This window comes from Epinephelus fuscoguttatus, linkage group LG11 (genome assembly GCF_011397635.1).
Source record: "Epinephelus fuscoguttatus linkage group LG11, E.fuscoguttatus.final_Chr_v1".
Lineage (NCBI taxonomy): Eukaryota > Metazoa > Chordata > Actinopteri > Perciformes > Serranidae > Epinephelus > Epinephelus fuscoguttatus.
The window spans coordinates 948,352-972,038 of NC_064762.1; the positions used below are offsets into that span (position 1 = coordinate 948,352).

Below are 23,687 nucleotides of genomic sequence, written 5' to 3' on the forward strand. Positions count from 1 at the left end.
GAATAAACCAGAGTAACAGATTACACATGATTTTTTGGATGAAATTAGATGAATCTGAAACTGATCTGTGATTAATCCTGAAAGATTGCATATGAACATGTTTGATAACCATGTTTCTTCTGTTGCACTGACCCTGCAGGTTTAGAAAGTCTACCTGTAATATTAGAGGTCAGCTGGTCAAATGGCTCAGACTTCAAGTCCTTAAAATAAACCTCAAGTACCCCCCCACCCCCCACACACATGCATACACACACACACACACACACACACACACACACACACACACACACACAGACACAGACGGACACACAGACACAGTGTGAAATGCAGTCTTTATTCCAGACAGATTACAGACAGACAAACAAAACACAGGCGTGTATTAACTCTGAGGAGACGCTGGATTGATAAAGGAGCACTTTGAGCAAGAGGTGAGTTCTTTTCTTGTTCAGTCAGATTCTGGTTTCACTGCTGACTGAACAAAGTTTGACTGTGAGTATTGCTGGTTGTGTCAAGTCTGACTGACATGTTTTGGTGTTTCATCTGCTGTCTGTTGTATTGATGAACATCTGAAGCTGTACTCTTTGTTCTGAACAGTTTGTTTCTCTTAAACGCTTTCATCCTCTGATGTCACAGTTCCATCATGGCGGCACCCCGCATCTCTCGCTCTGGAGCCTTGGAGGATTACTCTCTGTACAGTAGCCTGAGTGACGACGAGCTGCTGCAGCTCGCCATCGAGCGCAGTCTGGATGAAACATCCTGCAACACTGCCCACGCCATCACTGCTGCTCCTGCTACCGCACCTCTGCACCAACCTGACAGCAGCAGACAATACCCTGCAGCCAGGAACACCAACCGAGCCAGCCACAGCTCCCGCAATCTACTTGCAAACTACAGCTCCCACAATCCACCTCCAGCCCAGACCGCTGTACACTACAGTTCTCCAAATCCTCCCCGTGAACAGCCTCCTGATCCGTATGTAACACAGTTTTTATTTTCCTCCTCCATATTGTTACAACTCAGCAACGTTTACATGCACAAAATATTCTGGTGTTTTTTACCTTATTCCCAAATCCAAAAATTCCTACCAAGGCCTGATTCAGAATATTTAAAGGGAACGTGCTGTTTACAGATAAAGTTGTTCAGTGGTTAGCATTGTCGCCTCACAGTAAAAGCATTCCTTGTTCGCACCCCGGGATGGGGGAGCCCTTCTGCGGGAGTTTGCATATTCTCCCCGTGTCAGTGTGGGTTTCCTCCAGGTGCTCTGACATGTTCTCCCTGTGTCAGTGTGGGTTTCCTCCAGGTGCTCCGACATGTTCTCCCTGTGTCAGCGTGGGTTTCCTCCAGGTGCTCTGACATGTTCTCCCTGTGTCAGCGTGGGTTTCCTCCAGGTGCTCCAACATGTTCTCCCTGTGTCAGTGTGGGTTTCCTCCAGGTGCTCTGACATGTTCTTCCCGCGTCAGCGTGGGTTTCCTCCAGGTGCTCTGACATGTTCTCCCCGTATCAGCGTGGGTTTCCTCCAGGTGCTCTGACATGTTCTCCCTGTGTCAGCGTGGGTTTCCTCCAGGTGCTCTGACATGTTCTCCCTGTGTCAGCGTGGGTTTCCTCCAGGTGCTCTGACATGTTCTCCCCGTGTCAGTGTGGGTTTCCTCCAGGTGCTCCAACATGTTCTCCCTGTGTCAGCGTGGGTTTCCTCCAGGTGCTCTGACATGTTCTCCCTGTGTCAGTGTGGGTTTCCTCCAGGTGCTCTGACATGTTCTCCCTGTGTCAGCGTGGGTTTCCTCCAGGTGCTCCGACATGTTCTCCCTGTGTCAGTGTGGGTTTCCTCCAGGTGCTCCGACATGTTCTCCCTGTGTCAGCGTGGGTTTCCTCCAGGTGCTCTGACATGTTCTTCCCGCGTCAGCGTGGGTTTCCTCCAGGTGCTCCGACATGTTCTCCCCGTGTCAGCGTGGGTTTCCTCCGGATGCTCCAACATGTTCTCCCTTTGTCAGCCTGGGTTTCCTCCGGATGCTCCGACATGTTCTCCCTGTGTCAGCGTGGGTTTCCTCCAGGTACTCTGACATGTTCTCCCCGTGTCAGTGTGGGTTTCCTCCAGGTGCTCTGACATGTTCTCCCCGTATCAGCGTGGGTTTCCTCCAGGTGCTCTGACATGTTCTCCCTGTGTCAGCGTGGGTTTCCTCCAGGTGCTCCGACATGTTCTTCCCGTGTCAGTGTGGGTTTTCTCCGGATGCTCCGACATGTTCTCCCTGTGGCAGCATGGGTTTCCTCCAGGTGCTCTGACATGTTCTCCCCGTGTCAGTGTGGGTTTCCTCCAGGTACTCCCACATGTTCTTCCTGTGTCAGCGTGGGTTTCCTCCAGGCGCTCTGACATGTTCTCCCTGTGTCAGCGTGGGTTTCCTCCAGGTGCTCTGACATGTTCTCCCCGTGTCAGTGTGGGTTTCCTCCAGGTGCTCCAACATGTTCTTCCTGTGTCAGCGTAGGTTTCCTCCAGGTGCTCCGACATGTTCTTCCCGTGTCAGCGTGGGTTTCCTCCAGGTGCTCCGACATGTTCTCCCCGTGTCAGTGTGGGTTTCCTCCGGGTGCTCCAACATGTTCTCCCCGTGTCAGTGTGGGTTTCCTCCAGGTACTCCCACATGTTCTTCCTGTGTCAGCGTGGGTTTCCTCCAGGTGCTCTGACATGTTCTCCCTGTGTCAGCGTGGGTTTCCTCCAGGTGCTCCCACATGTTCTACCCATGTCAGTGTGGGTTTCCTCCAGGTGCTCTGACATGTTCTTCCCGTGTCAGCGTAGGTTTCCTCCAGGTGCTCCGACATGTTCTTCCCGTGTCAGCGTGGGTTTCCTCCAGGTGCTCCGACATGTTCTCCCTGTGTCAGCGTGGGTTTCCTCCAGGTACTCTGACATGTTCTCCCTGTGTCAGCGTGGGTTTCCTCCAGGTGCTCTGACATGTTCTCCCTGTGTCAGCGTGGGTTTCCTCCAGGCGCTCTGACATGTTCTCCCTGTGTCAGTGTGGGTTTCCTCCAGGTGTTCCCACATGTTCTCCCCGTGTCAGTGTGGGTTTCCTCCAGGTGCTCTGACATGTTCTTCCTGTGTCAGCGTGGGTTTCCTCCAGGCGCTCTGACATGTTCTCCCTGTGTCAGCGTGGGTTTCCTCCAGGTGCTCTGACATGTTCTCCCCGTGTCAGCGTGGGTTTCCTCCAGGTGCTCTGACATGTTCTCCCTGTGTCAGCGTGGGTTTCCTCCAGGTGCTCCCACATGTTCTCCCTGTGTCAGCGTGGGTTTCTTCCGCGTGCTCCCACATGTTCTACCCATGTCAGTGTGGGTTTCCTCCAGGTGCTCTGACATGTTCTCCCTGTGTCAGCGTGGGTTTCCTCCAGGTGTTCCCACATGTTCTTCCCATGTCAGTGTGGGTTTCCTCTAGGTGCTCCCACATGTTCTCCCCGTATCAGCGTGGGTTTCCTCCAGGTGCTCCGACATGTTTTCCCCATGTCAGCGTGGGTTTCCTCCAGGTGCTCCGACATGTTTTCCCCATGTCAGCGTGGGTTTCCTCCGGGTGCTCTGACATGTTCTCCCTGTGTCAGTGTGGGTTTCCTCCAGGTGCTCTGACATGTTCTCCCTGTGTCAGTGTGGGTTTCCTCCAGGTGCTCCGACATGTTTTCCCCATGTCAGCGTGGGTTTCCTCCGGGTGCTCTGACATGTTCTCCCTGTGTCAGTGTGGGTTTCCTCCAGGTGCTCTGACATGTTCTCCCTGTGTCAGTGTGGGTTTCCTCTAGGTGCTCCGACATGTTCTCCCCGTGTCAGTGTGGGTTTCCTCCAGGTGCTCCGACATGTTTTCCCCATGTCAGCGTGGGTTTCCTCCGGGTGCTCTGACATGTTCTCCCTGTGTCAGTGTGGGTTTCCTCCAGGTGCTCTGACATGTTCTCCCCGTGTCAGTGTGGGTTTCCTCCAGGTGCTCTGACATATTCTCCCCGTGTCAGTGTGGGTTTCCTCCAGGTGCTCTGACATGTTCTTCCCGTGTCAGCGTGGGTTTCCTCCAGGTGCTCTGACATGTTCTCCCTGTGTCAGCGTGGGTTTCCTCCAGGTGCTCCCACATGTTCTCCCCGTGTCAGCGTGGGTCTCCTCCAGGTGCTCCCACATGTTCTCCCCATGTCAGCGTGGGTTTCCTCCAGGTGCTCTGACATGTTCTCCCTGTGTCAACGTGGGTTTCCTCCAGGTGCTCCGACATGTTCTTCCTGTGTCAGCGTGGGTTTCCTCCAGGTGCTCTGACATGTTCTCCCTGTGTCAACGTGGGTTACCTCCGGGTGCTCCGACATGTTCTTCCTGTGTCAGCGTGGGTTTCCTCCATGTGCTCTGACATGCAGCAAAGGGTTGCAAGCAGAGGCATCCTTGACTTTGAAAAGCACCTCCAGTCTCAGTCCACCAGCGGGATGACGACACAACAGACAGTCTCCTCCTGATCTCAGACCAGATTTACAGACAGTTATTGATCACAGTCTGAACAGTTGACTGTCAGGAGATCAGATCAGTGATTAGCTTCAGGACACCAGTCCCAAATATTTTGAGAGGAACTCTTGTTTGATACGAGTGTCAGCACTAAAACCTTCTTTTCTTTGACGTGCTGAGAAGATGAAGGTCAGAGTCACGTTCAGTGATCACCACGAGCTTGTTAAAAGATGTTGTAAGTTTTGAGATGGATGATGAGTGTCTGTGCTCTGATTGGCTGTTTTCTTGGCATTGATGTGGCAGGAAGACGTTTAATGGGACAATCAGTCGCTTTGTGACGGGTTCTGGGAAGCGAATGGTGGCGTATCGCAGGCCTGACGACACTGTGGTCTACGTGGGTCCGGAACCTGAAGAGTGAGTCAAGTCCTGTTCATGAATCATCTCTGTAAATGTGTTACAAACCCTTAAAGGCCTCGGGGAGGGGGAGGTAACAATTAACACAAATAACCAATAACGAATACTGAAGAACACAGGAGTAAACTAAAGCGACTGCAAGGCAGTGATTTATTTACGATGCAAAACACCAAAGAAGCTCCCAAATAAGGGGAGCCGATTGCCTGGCGTGAGAGAAAACACAAAACAACACCAAACACAACACGGCACGTAACACCCCCACCCATAAGAATGAAACTCTCACTCCCGAAAACCACAATTCCGCAGGTATGTTGGCAAAAAATAAATAAATAAATTCACTCACAGAGGCTGGATTCACGGCCTTAACACATCTCAACACTTAAGAAATATTCTTACGCCCAGGACAGCATGTCAGCCACTAGGTTTTCAGCCCCTCTCTTGTGCCTGATTTCAATGTTGTAATGCTGGGCTTGGAGTGCCCAGCGCATCAACCGTTGGTTGCTGTTATACATCGAGAAGTAGCACACGGGATGACACACGTTGTCGTCACCATCTTGCAGCAGCACTGCTCCAGCTCCAGTGGCGCTAGCATCCACCTCGAGTTTGAACAGCATAGAGAAGTTGGGTGCAGCCAGCACTGGAGCACTGCAGAGGAGAGACTTAGCAGCAGCAAAGGCACATTCACAGTCAGCATTCCAAACAAAAGGAATGGCAGGGCTACACCAACAGCAGGGACAGGTTGTAGGGGAGCAGGCGGCAGAGGTTGATTAGGTTATCTCCCAATTTGGCAGGTGCTGCAAGTTCTGCGCATCAAGACACCCTTATCGAAGAAAAAGGGCTGTTTACCATCACACTTATCAGGTTTCTCCACAGCAGCTGCCCTACACTTAGCTAGAGAGGGATCTGCTGCCTGAGCAGCGATGAGTGCCTCACGGCGTAGGGGCAAGGGGGTTGCAGGAGCTGTGACAGGATCAGTAACAGGTTCAGTCACCTTTCCTGGCTCCTTCAGACCGCAATCCACCGAACCACCACCAGAGGGCAACACATCTTGGGACAGAGCAGACACAAACAGAAAGTCGGATAAATCAGCTTCCTGGGCCTGCTTACAGGCCTGGGCTCTAGTTAACACGCTAACTGCAAAAACATCAGGGTGCCGTTTAACTCGATCATCATCTTTATCAGACTGGGAAATAGGCTCGGTAACCACCTCAGGCACAGGATATACCTTATGGCCAGCAATGTCGTTTCCCATGATGAAATCGATTCCTTCAATGGGAAAACAGGAGTGGACACCAACAGGGAAAAAACCAGTGGCTAAACCAGATTTCACATGTACCTGACGCAGGGGTGCAGGAACAAAACCCATTTCAATCCCTCTAACCACAGCACTCCCATCAGATGTGACACCTGCCGGCAGTACACTGGAAAGAATGAGAGACCGGGAGCAGACGGTGTCACGTAAGACTCTCACCAGATGCTGGTCCTCCGGCTTGAGAGACAAATGACAGGAGAAAATGAAAGGTTTAAAACAGTCATCTGGCACTCCTGACACGATGGATGTGTCACTGAGAGATGTTTTTTATCAACCCCACCCCCTTTGGTTTCAAAGGGGACCCCTGTCTCCAGGTGACACAGTCAGTCATTAAGTGGCCTGTCTTACAGCAAAAAAAACACTGCCTCTCATTTTTGGGAGTGGTGGAAACAGCAGCACTAGGCATCGGTGAGCCAGCCTTTTGAGATGACTCAGGATGAGCAAATTCACATCTAACAAACACAAGTTTATGTGTCAACGTGTACTCATCAGCCAGAATGGCAGCCTGTTGCAGAGAGGTCACTTTCTGCTCGTTTAAATATACCACAGCACGTTCTGAGACACAGTTCTTAAATTCCTCCAGCAACATTAACTCCCGTCACTAGCCTTACATGCCGCACACCACCTGTCAAAGAGAATGCCTTTCTCTCTGGCAAAATCGATGTGGGTCTGATCAGGCGTCTTCCTGAGACTGCGAAAACGCTGTCTGTAAGCTTCAGGCACAAGCTCATAGGCACGCAGAATAGTACTCTTAACCTTGTCATAATTAAGCCCTTCTTCTACTGACAAGGAAGAACAAGCCTCCTGAGCCCTGCCTATCAACTTACACTGCAACAAGATAGCCCACACATCTTCTGGCCAGCGCAAAGCAGCGGCAATACGCTCTAATGCACCGAAGTAGGACTCAACCTCTGATTTGCGAAACACAGGGACTAAAGAAATGTGTCTACTCACATCAAACGAGACGGCTGGACCTGATGTAGATTGGACATCAGAGGACCAAGCTGAACGGGTTTGAATCTCTGCCTGGCGCAGCCTGACAGCAGTGTCTGCCTCCAGCCTCTTAAGCTGGAGTTGATACTCACGCTCACGATCCTCCTTCTCTAACTGGAGTCGAGCCAAACGGATTTTCAACCGGGCGTCCAACTCACTTCCAGGTGACTCACACCCAGGGAGGCTGCTGCCCCGACCACCAACTGGGAGACATCCTCAGGAGCCGGCAAACTTAAGACTCTTCTATTCAACAACCCTTCCAAAATGACCGCTTTAAGCTCAGCCTTTGTGAGAGCACTTGACACAACGATCTCATAATGTATAATGTATAATAGCTCAGTCCATAGGGACTTGGGTTGGGAACCGGAGGGTCGCCTGTTCGAGTCCCCGTCTGGACCAAAATATGGAGCGTGGACTGGTGGCTGGAGAGGTGCCAGTTCACCTCCTGGGCACTGCCGAGGTGCCCTTGAGCAAGGCACCGAACCCCCCAACCGCTCGGAGCGACTGTCATGGGCAGCCCCCTCACTCTGACATCTCTCCACTTTGTGCATGTATAGGTCCTGTTTGTGCATGTGTGTGTTCGGACCTGTGTGTAATTGACAAGCAAGAGTGAAAACATTGAATTTCCCCTCAGGGGGATTAATAAAGGAAATAAACTTACGGACCTACGGACCAATCCCGGACGAGCCCCAAAACTGTTACGAACCCTTAAAGGCCTCGGGAAGGGGGAGGTAACAATTAACACAAATAACCAATAACCAATACTGAAGAACACGGGAGTAAACTAAAGCGACTGCAAGGCAGTGATTTATTTACGATGCAAAACATCAAAGTAGCTCCCAAATAAGGGGAGCCGACTAGCAACAAGAATAATATAACAGATAATCAATAATCAATAACAAAGGCAGAAGAATAAACTCTGGGACTGTGTCACTAAACACCTGAGCGCACACCACCACACACACAGCTATGGTCTGCACTGCACGCTGCCGGAAAGGCCCACTAGCCACCAGCTCCAGTTTTCCAGGGTGGTTTTAATCACACAGCTGTGATAGGCCACGGGGGGGAGGGGGTTTACCTGGCGTGAGAGAAAACACAAAACAACACCAAACACAACACGGCACGTAACAGCATGGAAACACCTGTCTCACCTGTTTCACCCCCACCTGTCTCACCTCCACTTGTCTCATGTGTCTCAACTTTACATGTTTCATCTGCCTCACCTATCTCACCTGCTTCACCTGTATCACCCCTACCTGTCTCACCTGTCTCACTTTTTTCACCCGTCTCACCTGTCTCGACTGTTGCACTTGCATCACCTGTATCACCCTTACCTGTCTCATGTTTCTCACGTCTAACTGGTTTCACCTGTTTCACCCTCACAGGTGGGACAGGTGAGACAGGTGGGACAGGTGGTTGATGGGTATTTTCCCTGCAGGGAGGAGGAGCCTCTATTCCAAGCAATCCGTGTTGGTGATTCAAGCAGAGTGAAAGCGCTGACGATGCATGGAACAAACCTGATGCTGCCGAGTAAACCGGGCTGGCTCGCCACCCACCAGGCGGCACTTTATGGTCAGGACACCTGTCTGAGGATACTGCTGTCAGGTAAATATGTACACACACACACACACACACACACACACACACACACAATGACATCAGAACAGAAGAGACGTCCTGTTCTGTGTTTCGTGTTCAGCTCAGCAGGGGATGCTCAACAAACAAACCATGCGTGGTGAGACGGCGCTGATGGTCGCCATCGGCAAAGAGCGGCTGAAGTGTGTTCAGATGCTGCTGGAAAACGGAGCGGACCCCAACATCCCAAACAACGAAAAAGAGACTCCACTCTACAAAGGTAAAACTGACAGAAAGTGATGAAGTGACGAAAAGATTTTTCTCAGGACACAAAATGACATGACACTGGTTCTCTGATTTACCTGAAAGGTTCTGGATGTAACCGTCAGAAATCCTTGTTATTAGTGATGTCTCCCTCTGAGGACGTTAAACATATGCGTGGAAACAAAAGGGGTGGTTGAGAGGGCAGTCTTGGATCAGACCTCTGGCACTCAGGCGCTCAGTCATGATCTGAGTGAATTGGAGTTGGACAGGACACTAAGTAAAGGTCCACCTCTGACGGGCCGTTGCTGCAAAACTCAGCTCTGTGTTGTGATGGGACCATTTGTTGATGTTAGTGGACTCCATTTCTTAGCTACTGTTCTCGGGACTCAGGAACATAGGTAACGTCACATTCTTTGGCTTCTCTAGGAAAATTTATCCCAAGTCCTGAACATGAAAGTCAGTCCACAGGCTGTTAGAGGCAACCCATAAAGAGCTGTTCACACAAAGAAATCTGTACATGTAAAGTTACATCCAAAACCTAAGGTAAAACTTTAAGGTAAAACTTTAATGTCCCCGTGGGGCAATTTCGTCACGATGACAGTCAGTACAGGGTAGGGGTGATACAGGTGAAGCAGGCGAGAACATTTAAACGTTTTCAGAAGGACAGAACAGAGAACCAACCAAGCCACAGACCAGCTCCTAAACTCAGAGTATCTCCTGAGAGTGGTTCATTAATGACCTGAGTTATGTTTGAGGAGTCAGATCAGCCAGTCAGAGCTTGATTCTCCGAGGTCAGGGTTTACCTCTGAAGGTTGTTGTGATCTAGACTGAGCTGGAGGAGGCATTGAGAAGCTCTTTGTTCTTTCCTCTGCAGCCTGTGAGAGGAACAGCGCTGCGATGGTGGCGATGTTGTTGAACCATGGTGCGGTGGTGAACACTCGTTGTATTCTGGGCTGGACGGCCCTGCAGGAGGCGGCGAATCGAAACAACGTGGAGATCTGTGAGATGCTGCTGAAGGCTGGAGCCAAACACGAACTCACCAACGTGTACGGCATCTCGCCAATGTTTACTGCTGCTCAGACCGGGCAGATCGCCACTCTGCGCTGCCTCCTCAAACACGGTACGTCCAGGATTTATTTTAATGTTCTATCGCCAACTGCTACTGTGTTCTGTGGAGTTCAGAGTGTTTGGGGTCAAAGTTCAGTTTATTCAGTTTGGTTCAACTTCACTAAACTTTGGCTGCACGACCTGACAGATTTGACTGAGACACTCGCTCTGAGCAAATGAGACAAAGGAGCAGCAGCTATAGAAGGTTGGAGGGCTGGGTGATCGAGGGAAAGTCAAGTATGTCCACGTTTTTTTTTCATCAAACACCTCGATATCGATGTTGTGATGATATAGACCCTTTTAGGGCCGATGTCACGATGACATCACGATGACAGTCAGTACAGGGTGGAGAACAGGCGGAGTTAAAAAGGAACTTTTTTAGCTTTGACTTGAAAGTGTCGAGTCAGGGCTGTCTGACATCACCAGGGAGGTTATTTCAGGTTTGTGCTGCTTCACCATGTTTCTTTCTGACTCTTGGGATGGTCAGTAGGCCGGCTCCTGATCTCCTTAGGGTCCGAGAAGGTTCATATGTCACAAGCATGTCAGAGATATATTTGGACTCTGAGACACGGCGTGATTTATACACAAGCAGCAACATATTGAAAGCAGTTTCTGAGTGACAGGAAGCCAGTGTAAGGATTTTAGAACTGGAGTAATGTGGTCATGTTTCCTAGTTTTTGTTAGGACTAAGGTTATACTGGTTCTAAGGTAAACCCTGATATAGAAGTTGATGGTTAACGTGTATATTTGCTTATTTATGATACTGAAAAAAATCCAACTGGATGAAGAATCTGAAATCTGAAGGCACACCTGTATTTATATCTGTGTACAATAGTTTCTATAATGTGTGTTATCACTCTTATCATGACACTTTGTTTCTATTTACTAATATCAAATGGCATTTGACCTATGGCTAAGCCACGCCCCCTCCACTCACTCGGACAAACTATCAACATTCAGTGCCCGGCGCTATGGCAGGTGTCACAGTACACGGCATTTCACAGGAGGCAACTGATGATTTTTGGAGACATAACGATCAGATGTCATTGAGAAGTAACCAAAAGGGCCTAAACTACGCATTGGAGGGATATATTCATCATTTTATTGTTGAGAAGGTCGATGAAAAGCTTAAATTACAAGCCAAAATTTACAGGTCACAGTGTACGCTTGTGAACCGCATCTGGTTGCCGTCACCATCAAAGACAACAAGTTAAAGTGCCACTGAAGTTAAGGTTTTTGGCTCAGAATATGAGAAAAGGATAACGGCCTTTTTACCATCTTTACCAAGAGTGTCTCTCCGTTAGTTTGGTGCTACAGTATTTACACTGAATCATTCAGCATAACGTTTGCCAACCTTTGTTATCTCTGCCATTACAGATAAGTTAATGAAGCTAAGCTCCAGAAGTTAACGTTAGCTTAACTAGAGCCCTTTGGACAACAGCTAACAATGATGTACCATCACCAAAGTACAAAACTAGAACAAAATAGGCTAATGAACTCCCAGCAAACAAGGTGACATGATGAACAACGCAGCTAGGAGCTAACGTTAGGCTAACTTTAGCTAACGTTAGCTAGAGATGTTAAAGATAACTTTATATTTCTTTCCAGCAAAGTGACAATATGTTGCCTCAAACACAATGTTGACTTACCTTAGAACAGATGTAGACATCATTGTTAATCTTATTCACGTTGAGTTGATGTTGTGGCATGGACCGCGGAACGCATCTGAACAAGGGGGGGGCCATCATTTCAAGTCACGCGGAGGGGGTGGGGGGGCATATGCACTGAAACAGACAATATTACTGATGTATTAAATAGCGCTGCGGAGCACTTTTTTTATTCCGACGCCACACAGTCACATCTACAGTACACGCATGAACACGAACACATGCTTGCTCAGATTAACCCCTCTGATCCCACTCTAACATTCACACACAACAGGCCAGCCTATTTATAGCTACATAAAGGCACAGATGAGGCCACAGTGGAAGCTGGAGTAATTTGATCATTTTGTTTTTTTTGTTTACTTGAAGAAAATCAGATATCGACTTCTGTCTCTTCATTTTCCCAGATGCAGCCAGCGCAGGTTCCCGCCGTTAGCTCGCGACGCTCATGCATGACGTATTGATAAACAATGCACTTGATAGGCACACTAATATCAAATCAATATGCAGCAGTCAGTGGGAGTTTTTTTTTATCGGCAGCAGTTGGTGAGTGAAGGTGTGTGGTGACTTGGCTCGTAAAAACACAGATAGGCTACAACTTAGGCTTTTATTCATATAAAATAGTTTGTCAGAGTAGAGCCCTGCGCCCGCAACCGCAAAACTCTGAGAATTTATGCCCGCACATTAATAGAGATGCATTGATTTTGTGTCTTCTCCCGTCCCGCAGGAGAAAACACGTCATTTTATAGGCTATTAGGCCTAATAAAGAGATTCATGGGGTTTTCATTTAGTTTTTAATGAAATAAAGGCTGTTTCATATTCTATTCTCCTCCTCTGTATTTATTTATTTTTCTACCTTTATATAATCACGCAGTGATTGAGGTTAAGGCAGGCCCGGCGCCAGGATGAAGTTACTGAGGGAGCGGTTAAAAATTACGAGGGGGCAAATCTTTATTATGCAACATACAGTACAGGCCAAAAGTTTGGACACACCTTCTCATTCAATGCGTTTTCTTTATTTTCATGACTATTTACATTGTAGATTCTCACTGAAGGCATCAAAACTATGAATGAACACATGTGGAGTTATGTACTTAAAAAAAGGTGAAATAACTGAAAACATGTTTTATATTCTAGTTTCTTCAAAATAGCCACCCTTTGCTCTGATTACTGCTTTGCACACTCTTGGCATTCTCTCCATGAGCTTCAAGAGGTAGTCACCTGAAATGGTTTCCACTTCACAGGTGTGCCTTATCAGGGTTAATTAGTGGAATTTCTTGCTTTATCAATGGGGTTGGGACCATCAGTTGTGTTGTGCAGAAGTCAGGTTAATACACAGCCGACAGCCCTATTGGACAACTGTTAAAATTCATACTATGGCAAGAACCAATCAGCTAACTAAAGAAAAACCAGTGGCCATCATTACTTTAAGAAATGAAGGTCAGTCAGTCCGGAAAATTGCAAAAACTTTAAATGTGTCCCCAAGTGGAGTCGCACAAACCATCAAGCGCTACAACGAAACTGGCACACATGAGGACCAACCCAGGAAAGGAAGACCAAGAGTCACCTCTGCTTCTGAGGATAAGTTCATCCGAGTCACCAGCCTCAGAAATCGCAAGTTAACAGCAGCTCAGATCAGAGACCAGATGAATGCCACACAGAGTTCTAGCAGCAGACCCATCTCTAGAACAACTGTTAAGAGGAGACTGCGCCAATCAGGCCTTCATGGTCAAATAGCTGCTAGGAAACCACTGCTAAGGAGAGGCAACAAGCAGAAGAGATTTGTTTGGGCCAAGAAACACAAGGAATGGACATTAGACCAGTGGAAATCTGTGCTTTGGTCAGATGAGTCCAAATTTGAGATCTTTGGTTCCAACCGCCGTGTCTTTGTGAGACGCAGAAAAGGTGAACGGATGGATTCCACATGCCTGGTTCCCACTGTGAAGCATGGAGGAGGAGGTGTGATGGTGTGGGGGTGTTTTGCTGGTGACACTGTTGGGGATTTATTCAAAATTGAAGGCACACTGAACCAGCATGGCTACCACAGCATCCTGCAGCGACATGCCATCCCATCCGGTGTGCGTTTAGTTGGACGATCATTTATTTTTCAACAGGACAATGACCCCAAACACACCTCCAGGCTGTGTAAGGGCTATTTGACCAAGAAGGAGAGTGATGGAGTGCTGCGGCAGATGACCTGGCCTCCACAGTCACCGGACCTGAACCCAATGGAGATGGTTTGGGGTGAGCTGGACCGCAGAGTGAAGGCAAAGGGGCCAACAAGTGCTAAACACCTCTGGGAACTCCTTCAAGACTGTTGGAAAACCATTTCAGGTGACTACCTCTTGAAGCTCATGGAGAGAATGCCAAGAGTGTGCAAAGCAGTAATCAGAGCAAAGGGTGGCTATTTTGAAGAAACTAGAATATAAAACATGTTTTCAGTTATTTCACCTTTTTTTGTTAAGTACATAACTCCACATGTGTTCATTCATAGTTTTGATGCCTTCAGTGAGAATCTACAATGTAAATAGTCATGAAAATAAAGAAAACGCATTGAATGAGAAGGTGTGTCCAAACTTTTGGCCTGTACTGTAGGTTCACACAGTGAGTTATAAAGAGCGGGCAGACATGCGTAATAGTCGCTCGTAATGAGAGCTCGTCGCCGGTGAAACACAATAAACTGCATGTCTTCTTTCATGTTTGTCTCATGACAGATGGAGCTGACAGACAGACAGACAGACAGGCAAGCGGCAAAGTGGTATGAAAGCTGGTTCAGGGCATATTCGTCCATTTATGAATAAACATGGAGTGGAAACGCTCATGCATGTGCACCAAGTTCCTGTGTTGACATCCTGTCGCTAGGCTACATCTTCTTCTTCTTATATTTCTTCTTCTTCTACTATTGGCAAACAGCGAATTGGCCCATTACCGCCACCAACTGGTGGAGTGTGGATCAAAATGACTATTACTATTTGCGTTGGGTCCCGCCGGGTCCCAATGCAGCCCTCTATGTCAGAGTACAAAAGTTACCCGGGCCATGGCCCCCCTGGCCCCCCCGGTTCCGTGGTCTATGTGTTGTGGTCTAACGTTACCACACAACTTTATCCAAAAGAGACACTTTTCTCGGTTGAGATGTGGTTTAAAGTGTAAAAAATACACCTGGTCGCCCAGCCTCTCAGGATACCTTGTGTCAGAGTTGCATGTACCCCATGCACACCGTTTGACCATTTTTAAACTTCAAATCTCAGAAAAAGCTCATAAAACCCAACAAACTGACTTTCTGTAATGCATTTCAATGGACGTCCAGGCAGAGAATGTCCCAGTGTATGGGAATGGCTATACGCACTGTGATTGGCTCATCGCGTTTGAGGACTTAGCCATAGGTCAATTGACAACCAACTATTACTCGTGAAATATTTATTAAGAAAATGATTCAAGAATTAATTTCAGCACACCTGGACTGGCATCACGGCACACCTTTTGAGAATCACTGATAAATAAGCAGTAATATAAAACGTTCGGTGAAACAAAACTAGCTCTTGTGTTTTTATTCTTTTCAGGATAATAAGTCTTTAATACTTATCTTAATACTTTATACATTAATCTGATCAACTGGTGATAAAGGTGAAACACATGTAACGTTAATGCTTCATAATAAAATGAGCCGTTGTGACTGTTCACATTTGTGACATCGTTTGCGGTCGATGACCAGATTCACACAGAATTCACCCAGTAAAGAAACTAGTGGTTTTGATCCAACATCAGTGTGGGAACTGCCCATTGGTTCGACAGCCCATTGGTTCGACCATATTAAACCCATTGTTCCGACCATATTAAACCCATTGTTCCGAAGTCCGTTCCGAAATCATCATGATGCCCTGTGGTTAAGTTCTGGTTAGGTTTAGGCACAAAAACCACTTGGTTAGGGTCAGGAAAAGATCATGGTGTGGGTTAAAATGAAAAAGAAAGTGACAAACACATAAGCCGTGAGCCTGCTCCGCCTCAAGCCGGTCACGGCGCACCATACGCCCGCCGCGAGCCGTTCAGCACTGCGGACAGTCGGACTAATGGGATATCGAACCAATGGGCTGTCGAACCAATGACATGGACCCCATCAGTGTGACGACAGTGAAACTACACATTTAACTGGACAGAGCTTCAGTGTTGACCGTGGTCGTCTCCTCCTCGGCCCCGTCCTGCACGGATCTGATTATCAATGCCTGTTGAGCTCTGATTCAAGGATTTCCTCCCCCTGACCTCTCACCTCTGATCCCTGCAGGTGCAGACATTAACAGTCAGGCTGCTGACGGAGCCACCGCTCTGTATGAAGCTGCTAAAAATGGACACGGACAAATCGTGGAGCTTCTCCTCTCTCAGAACGCTGACGCCAACAAACCTGGAAAGACGGGGTTGTTACCGATTCACATCGCCGCCCAGAGAGGAAGTGAGAGGTATGCACGCTGACTGCATTACTTAAGTAACAACAGAGCAGGTCTCAGAGCTGTGTCTCGGTAGTCGTCACGGTGTTTCTTCGTCCAATAACATCAATGAAACATTTAAAAGTTCAGTAACTCAGAGTCTGAGGTCGGTCTGGTCTAATTCCTGTGATGTTTACTGTTCCAGTATTGTCTCCATGTTGATACCAGCCACCAGTAAGGCCAGAGTCCGGCGGTCTGGCATCAGCCCGCTCCACCAGGCCGCTGAACGTAACCGTGACGACGTCCTGGAGCTTTTGATCAAGGCGGGCTTTGATGTTAATGCTCAGCTGTCTGAGGATCGGTGTAAGCTGTACCAGGACCGCCGCAGCACGGCGCTCTACTTCTCCGTCATCAACAACAACATCGACGCTGTGCACATGCTGCTGAAGGCCGGCGCCAACCCAAACCTGGACATGTTTAGGCCGCTGATGGTGGCGGCGAGGCAGGGCTGCATCCAGACCGTCACCATGCTAGTGGAGCACGGCGCCGACATCAACGCCTCCATCCCCACACACCCCACCACGTTCCCCGCTGTCTACATGTTCTCCATGAAGTACCTGTCCATGTTCAAGTACCTGCTGGACCACGGAGGCCACGCCCTCCCCTGCTTCAACTGTCTCTACGGCAACGGACCTCATCCACCAATCAAAACCACTCGATCAGACAGAGACTTCAACGAAGCCGACAGAGTCCCCCAGCAGAGCAGAGGAGTTCAGGTGACCTCAGTTTGTTTACATGTTTACATGTGGAGTCACCAAAGTAGACAACAGAGTAAACAACAGAGTAAACATGAACGCAATTTTGTTTCATGACATTACATTCGACATGTTAAAAAAATGTTCTGGGATTGATTGACAGTTCTGTGGTTGATTGACGGTTCTGTAATTGATTGATTGATTGATTGATTGATTGACAGTCCTGTGATTGATTGTCAGTTCTGTGGTTGATTGACAGCTCTGTGATTGATTGACAGCCCTGTGATTGATTGATTGATTGATTGATTGATTGATTGATTGATTGAGAGTTCTGTGATTGATTGACAGTTCTGTGATTGATTGATTGATTGATTGACAGTTCTGTAATTGATTGACAGTCCTGTGATTGATTGACAGCTCTGTGGTTGATTGACAGCTCTGTGATTGATTGACAATCCTGTGATTGATTGATTGATTGATTGATTGATTGATTGATTGATTGATTGACAGTTCTGTGATTGATTGATTGATTGATTAATTGACAGTTCTGTAATTGATTGACAGTCCTGTGATTGATTGACAGCTCTGTGGTTGATTGACAGTTCTGTGATTGATTGACAGTTCTGTGGTTGATTGACAGTCCTGTGATTGATTGTCAGTTCTGTGATTGATTGACAGATCTGTGGTTGATTGACAGCTCTGTGATTAATTGACAGTTCTGTGATTGATTGACAGTTCTGGGATTGATTGTCAGTTCTGTGGTTGATTGACAGTCCTGTGATTGATTGACAGCTCTGTGATTGATTGACAGTCCTGTGGTTGATTGACAGTCCTGTGATTGATTGTCAGTTCTGTGATTGATTGACAGATCTGTGGTTGATTGACAGTCCTGTGATTGATTGACAGTCCTGTGGTTGATTGTCAGTTCTGTGATTGATTGACAGATCTGTGGTTGATTGACAGTCCTGTGATTGATTGTCAGTTCTGTGATTGATTGACAGTTCTGGGATTGATTGTCAGTTCTGTGGTTGATTGACAGTCCTGTGATTGATTGACAGTCCTGTGATTGATTGTCAGTTCTGTGATTGATTGACAGTCCTGTGGTTGATTGACAGTTCTGTGATTGATTGACAGTCCTGTGATTGATTGACAGTCCTGTGGTTGATTGACAGTTCTGTGGTTGATTGACAGTTCTGGGATTGATTGACAGCCCTGTGATTGATTGACAGTTCTGTGAGATGATCTCGGCCCCGAGTATCTGTCGGTGGGCGGGGCCAATCATCGACGTCCTGTTGGACTACGTTGGTAACGTGACACTCTGCTCCAGACTGATGGAACACCTGGACAGTTACTCTGGCTGGAGCGTCATCAAGGACAAAGCAGGTGAGTCTGTTATAACCCCGCCCCCTCCCCACGTAAGCATGTTACTGGTTTGTCTCGCAGTGTCTCAGTGGTGTTACTGGTTTGTCTTTCAGAACCTCCGCGGTCACTGTTGCAGCTTTGCCGGCTGCAGATTCTGCAGCTGGTTGGACCTCGCCGTCTGAAGAGGTTGCCGCTGCCTGGAAGTCTGATCCGCTTCCTGCAGCACCAGGAGAGACCTGACGAGGAGGACTGAAGGAAATCCTGATGTTTACTCTTCACTCAGCTGACTGATGGAGGGTATTGATTAGTATTAATTAGTACTGATTACTTGGGACATTTAACATGATGAAAACATGAAGAGACTGAGCGACTCCACACTGTTTCTTTTAAGATGTTTCAGGAAGTAGTCTGTGACGCTTTTCTTGTCATGAGTAGATCCGGGAATTCTACAACACATCCAGGTGTTTCCAGGTGTTTCCAGGTGTTTCCAGGAGGCTTCAGTTCCCTCTTTAATGGTGTAACTTTAAACATATAAGTTTTTTGTCATTACGCATCATGACGTTGTTTATCTGCAGTTTAATTGTTTATTTTAGGTGTAAAGATGTGATAAAGCTGTAAAATAGATTCTTTGCTACAAACTAATAAAATCTTAGTTCATAATTTGTCCTCTTTGAGATTATTAATTAATTCATGTCTGATGTTGAATTGAGACTCAGCAGACAAGCTGTTATTATATGTACCTGAGTCTGTCGTGGTGTTACATCGTAGGTAATGATTGTGATCTCTGTCACACTGGTGATCGATCAGTTTGATGATCAGCTGGGTCAGTTTCCATGCAGTGATGTCACAGCTCTCAGTATGTTTATGAGATGATTTCATGTCTGTGTTTCACTTTAATGAAACACTTTGACAGTTTTACTTTCAGCCGCAGACACACTGTTAAGTGATCGTTAATTTAAGACATTAATAACCAATGAGATAATAATGACCTCATAGCTCTCACACTCCAGTCTGCCATAATATCAATGAACACATTTACACTGAAATCTCTCCTGAGGCAGATTTAACTTTAGTTTATGAACATATAACAGTTTAAAAGCCTGTGTCATAACCCAGATACATCTGATTAATGTTTGTGTTTCAGTGACAAATAACTGTTTTAATAAATCTGTCTCTGCTTCACTGTCTAACGTCTGAGAAATTCTGTAGGGCTGAAAATACAGAGCTGGTCCTGAACGCACCGTGAGACACTGCTCTCTGCTGTCACCCCTCCTCCCCCCTCCTTATCCCCATCACCCACTGCCTCCCCTCCCAGGTTTTTTTTACCAACACTTCAGACCCTGATCAGGAGACAGCAGCGTCTGTTTTAGGATCAGAAAGCTGCTGATTGATCCAGACTCTGGACTGATTCGGACTCCCTGTGGATCCAGACTCTGGACTGATCTGGATTCAGGTCTGATGTGGTGTGGAGTGTTTCCAGGATGATGCAGAGTTTGTTCTTCACAGTTTTCTTCTGTTTCCTCCAGGTGAGATCTGACAAATACTTTATATTAATTAAAGTAACATCAGATTCATTCTCACAGCTGTTATACTGTTAGATTACTATTCTTATATTAATATCTATTAATATACACTCAGCAGCCACTTTATTAGGTACACCTTGCTTGTACCTGGTTGGTTACCTTGGTTATAACCAGTGGTTATTTGACTTCCTGTTGCCTTTCTATCATCTTGAACCAGTCTGGCCATTCTCCTCTGACCTCTGGCATCAACAACCATGCCACGTTCAAAGTCACTTAAATCACCTTTCTTCATCATTCTGATGCTCCGTTTGAATTTCAGCAGCTCATCTTCACCATGTCTACATGACTAAATGTTAATAAGCTGCTGACACCTGATTGGCTATTTCCATTAATAAGCAGTTGAACAGGTGTACCTAATAAAGTGGCCAATGACTGTATAATATTACAAAAACTCTGGCTGTTGTAGTATTAGATTTATTCTTATTGTCATATTATAATATATATTAGTATATATTATAACATAAACTCCAGCTGTTTACAGTGGTTAGCATTGTCACTTCACTGCAGGAGGGTTCCTGGTTTGAACCCAAGGTTGGGGGAGCCCCTCCATGCAGAGTTTGCATGTTCTCCCCATGTCAGCGTGGGTTTCTTCAGGGTGCTCCGGTTTCCTCTAAATTGTCACCAGACTATCACGGGGCTGACACATAGAGACAGACAACCATTCACACTCACATTCACACCTACGGACAATTTAGAGTCACCAATTAACCTGCATGTCTTTGGACTGTGGGAGGAAGCTGGAGCACCTGGAGGAAACCCACGCTGACACGGGGAGAACATGTCAGAGCACCTGGAGGAAACCCACGCTGACACCGGGAGAACATGTCAGAGCACCTGGAGGAAACCCACGCTGACACGGGGAGAACATGTCAGAGCACCTGGAGGAAACCCACGCTGACACAGGGAGAACATGTCAGAGCACCTGGAGGAAACCCACGCTGACACGGGGAGAACATGTCAGAGCACCTGGAGGAAACCCACGCTGACACAGGGAGAACATGTCAGAGCACCTGGAGGAAACCCACGCTGACACAGGGAGAACATGTCAGAGCACCTGGAGGAAACCCACGCTGACACGAGGAGGACATGTCAGAGCACCTGGAGGAAACCCACACTGACACAGGGAGAACATGTCAGAGCACCTGGAGGAAACCCACACTGACACAGGGAGAACATGTCAGAGCACCTGGAGGAAACCCACGCTGACACAGGTAGAACATGTCAGAGCACCTGGAGGAAACCCACACTGACACAGGGAGAACATGTCAGAGCACCTGGAGGAAACCCACACTGACACAGGGAGAACATGTCAGAGCACCTGGAGGAAACCCACACTGACACAGGGAGAACATGTCAGAGCACCTGGAGGAAACCCACATTGACACAGGGAGAACATGTCAGAGCACCTGGAGGAAACCCACACTGACACAGGGAGAACATATCGGAGCACCTGGAGGAAACCCACGCTGACACAGGGAGAACATGTCAGAGCACCTGGAGGAAACCCACATTGACACAGGGAGAACATGTCAGAGCACCTGGAGGAAACCCACGCTGACACAGGGAGAACATGTCGGAGCACCTGGAGGAAACCCACGCTGACACAGGGAGAACATGTCGGAGCACCTGGAGGAAACCCACGCTGACACAGGGAGAACATATCAGAGCACCTGGAGGAAACCCACGCTGACACAGGGAGAACATGTCGGAGCACCTGGAGGAAACCCACGCTGACACAGGGAGAACATGTGGGAGCACCTGGAGGAAACCCACACTGACACAGGGAGAACATGTCAGAGCACCAGGAGGAAACCCACACTGACACGGGGAGAACATGTCAGAGCACCTGGAGGAAACCCACACTGACACAGGGAGAACATGTCGGAGCACCTGGAGGAAACCCACGCTGACACAGGGAGAACATGTCGGAGCACCTGGAGGAAACCCACGCTGACACGGGGAGAACATGTGGGAGCACCTGGAGGAAACCCACGCTGACACAGGGAGAACATGTCAGAGCACCTGGAGGAAACCCACACTGACACGGGGAGAACATGTCAGAGCACCTGGAGGAAACCCACGCTGACACGGGGAGAACATGTCAGAGCACCTGGAGGAAACCCACGCTGACACAGGGAGAACATGTGGGAGCACCTGGAGGAAACCTGGAGATGCTAATTTTCCATCTCCGTCCCAATCCTCACCTATGGTCATGAGCTCTGGGTAGTGACTGAAAGAATGAGGTCACAGATACAAGCATCTGATCAGGATCCTCCTGGTCCAGCTGGTAGGAGGCCCCGGGGCAGACCCAGAACACACTGGAGGGATTATAGATCTCATCTGGTCTGGGAACGCCTCGGGGTCCTCCAGGAGAAGCTGGAGAGTGTTGGGAGAGGGATGTCAGGAGGACTTTGCTCAGCCTGCTGCCTCCACGACTCGGCCCCGGGTAAGAGAATGAAAATGGTTGAATGTATCTTTACACACAGGCTGTGAGAGAAAAGGTGAAGCGGACAGATCACAGAAACATGTGGAGTCTTTGTCCTCATTCAGACCAGGACAGTTTCAATCATCCAGTCACTTTAATCAGATTTAAAATCTGTTTTTGTTACTTGTCTGTCTGCAGGTGAGTTTGGGGGCGTGTCCAGGTGTCTCCGTGGAGATGAGCTGCAGGTGTTGTCCTTACATCCAGTTTCCTCCTCCACCTCCTCCTCCTACTCCCCCTCCTCGTCGTCGTCATCCTCCTTCTCTTCCTCCTCCTCTTACAGAGCTCACCTTCGCAGGTAAACACACACAGGAATTGGAAGTTGTAAAATGTTCATATTGAAAACACCTTTTATTCCTCAGTGAAGGATAAAAGACCCTTTTACTGTTGGTAAACAGTGTGATGTTTGTTGGTGGGCGGGGCTTAGCTGGAGGCAAAACAGTTCTCCACAGACGTTAGCTAGCGCTAGCTAACAAGTTGTGTTGTCTTGTTTTAGACAATGGAGGAAGATGATGTGAGTGGTGCGTTCAGAAACACTCATTGTGAGTGTGGGAGCGCACTCTGACACAAACTGGAGCGTTGATAAATTGGGAGCGCTGTCTGAATGTAGCGTTGGGTTATCCAGAGCAGCGCACTCTCAGAGTGGCAGAGCGCACTCTGGACACTCTGTCTGTGGAGACGGAGCAGCAGAGCACCGAGCGGAGTGAATGTGTGATTAACTTAACCGTTGGTTCATTCATGTAGAAATATAACGCTGCGTTTCTTCCACCAACAGGGCTCTCATTTTAGTGTAGAGCGTCAGACTGAATTTACCAACGCACCATGTCAGGTCACTCACTCTCCGGGACCGCCAGTGTTACTTGAATAAGTAAACACTGACCAACGGGACCAGACTGGCCGACCCGTATGCTCTCACTCAGTGGATGGATGATGTCACAGGAAGCCAATCTTACAAAGGAGGACCACACTTGTTTGTTTTGCTATGGAAGCTAACGTTAGCTAATGTGCTAAAAAGTTAGCGTTGCAGAGAAATCCAATCTTCCTCTTAATCCCTCCCCAGTTTCTGATGAGGTGGACATGATAACCCTTAATACACATAACCTTATTCATCCCTACAACAGGAAATACTTTTTCCCTAACCTGATATGAAGTGTGCGCTGCATATGTGAGCATTTTTGATGATGGCCTCCGTCCAGTCCTTTGGTCTTATCACATTTAACCATAGTTGTCTTTGTTTTTGTTGACGGGCAGTGGCGGCTGGTTTTGAGCCATGACACATTTTAACACTCCTATGGAGCCTACAGCCCTGTGGGGGAGAGGCAGC

The 23,687-nt window shown here is 47.9% G+C and overlaps 2 protein-coding genes across 5 annotated transcripts; one reads left to right on the forward strand and one right to left on the reverse strand.

The window, feature by feature from the left end:
- Positions 1-258: 258 nt before the first annotated feature.
- LOC125896708 (ankyrin repeat and SOCS box protein 2-like) lies at positions 259-18,958 on the forward strand. The gene is made up of 10 exons (XM_049589520.1): positions 259-428; positions 634-972; positions 4,738-4,848; positions 8,592-8,758; positions 8,853-9,008; positions 9,867-10,112; positions 16,043-16,214; positions 16,387-16,957; positions 18,166-18,319; positions 18,412-18,958. Exons 2-10 carry the CDS (start codon positions 641-643, stop codon positions 18,549-18,551), a joined length of 2,049 nt encoding a protein of 682 aa, XP_049445477.1. The 5' UTR covers positions 259-428; positions 634-640; the 3' UTR covers positions 18,552-18,958.
- Positions 18,959-19,830: 872 nt separating this feature from the next.
- Positions 19,831-22,095, reverse strand: LOC125896709 (uncharacterized). Of its 4 annotated transcripts, none has more exons than XM_049589522.1 (5): positions 21,948-22,095; positions 21,816-21,859; positions 21,464-21,639; positions 20,804-20,891; positions 19,831-20,759 (listed from the first exon to the last, which is right to left on the reverse strand). In XM_049589522.1, exons 1-5 carry the CDS (start codon positions 22,093-22,095, stop codon positions 20,751-20,753), a joined length of 465 nt encoding a protein of 154 aa, XP_049445479.1. In that variant the 3' UTR covers positions 19,831-20,750. The 4 variants fall into 4 exon arrangements, 3 of the variants coding, with proteins under 3 accessions (XP_049445479.1, XP_049445478.1, XP_049445480.1); XM_049589521.1 differs by having other exon boundaries at positions 19,831-20,627; positions 20,848-20,935; XM_049589523.1 differs by having other exon boundaries at positions 19,831-20,891; positions 21,552-21,639.
- Positions 22,096-23,687: the final 1,592 nt, after the last annotated feature.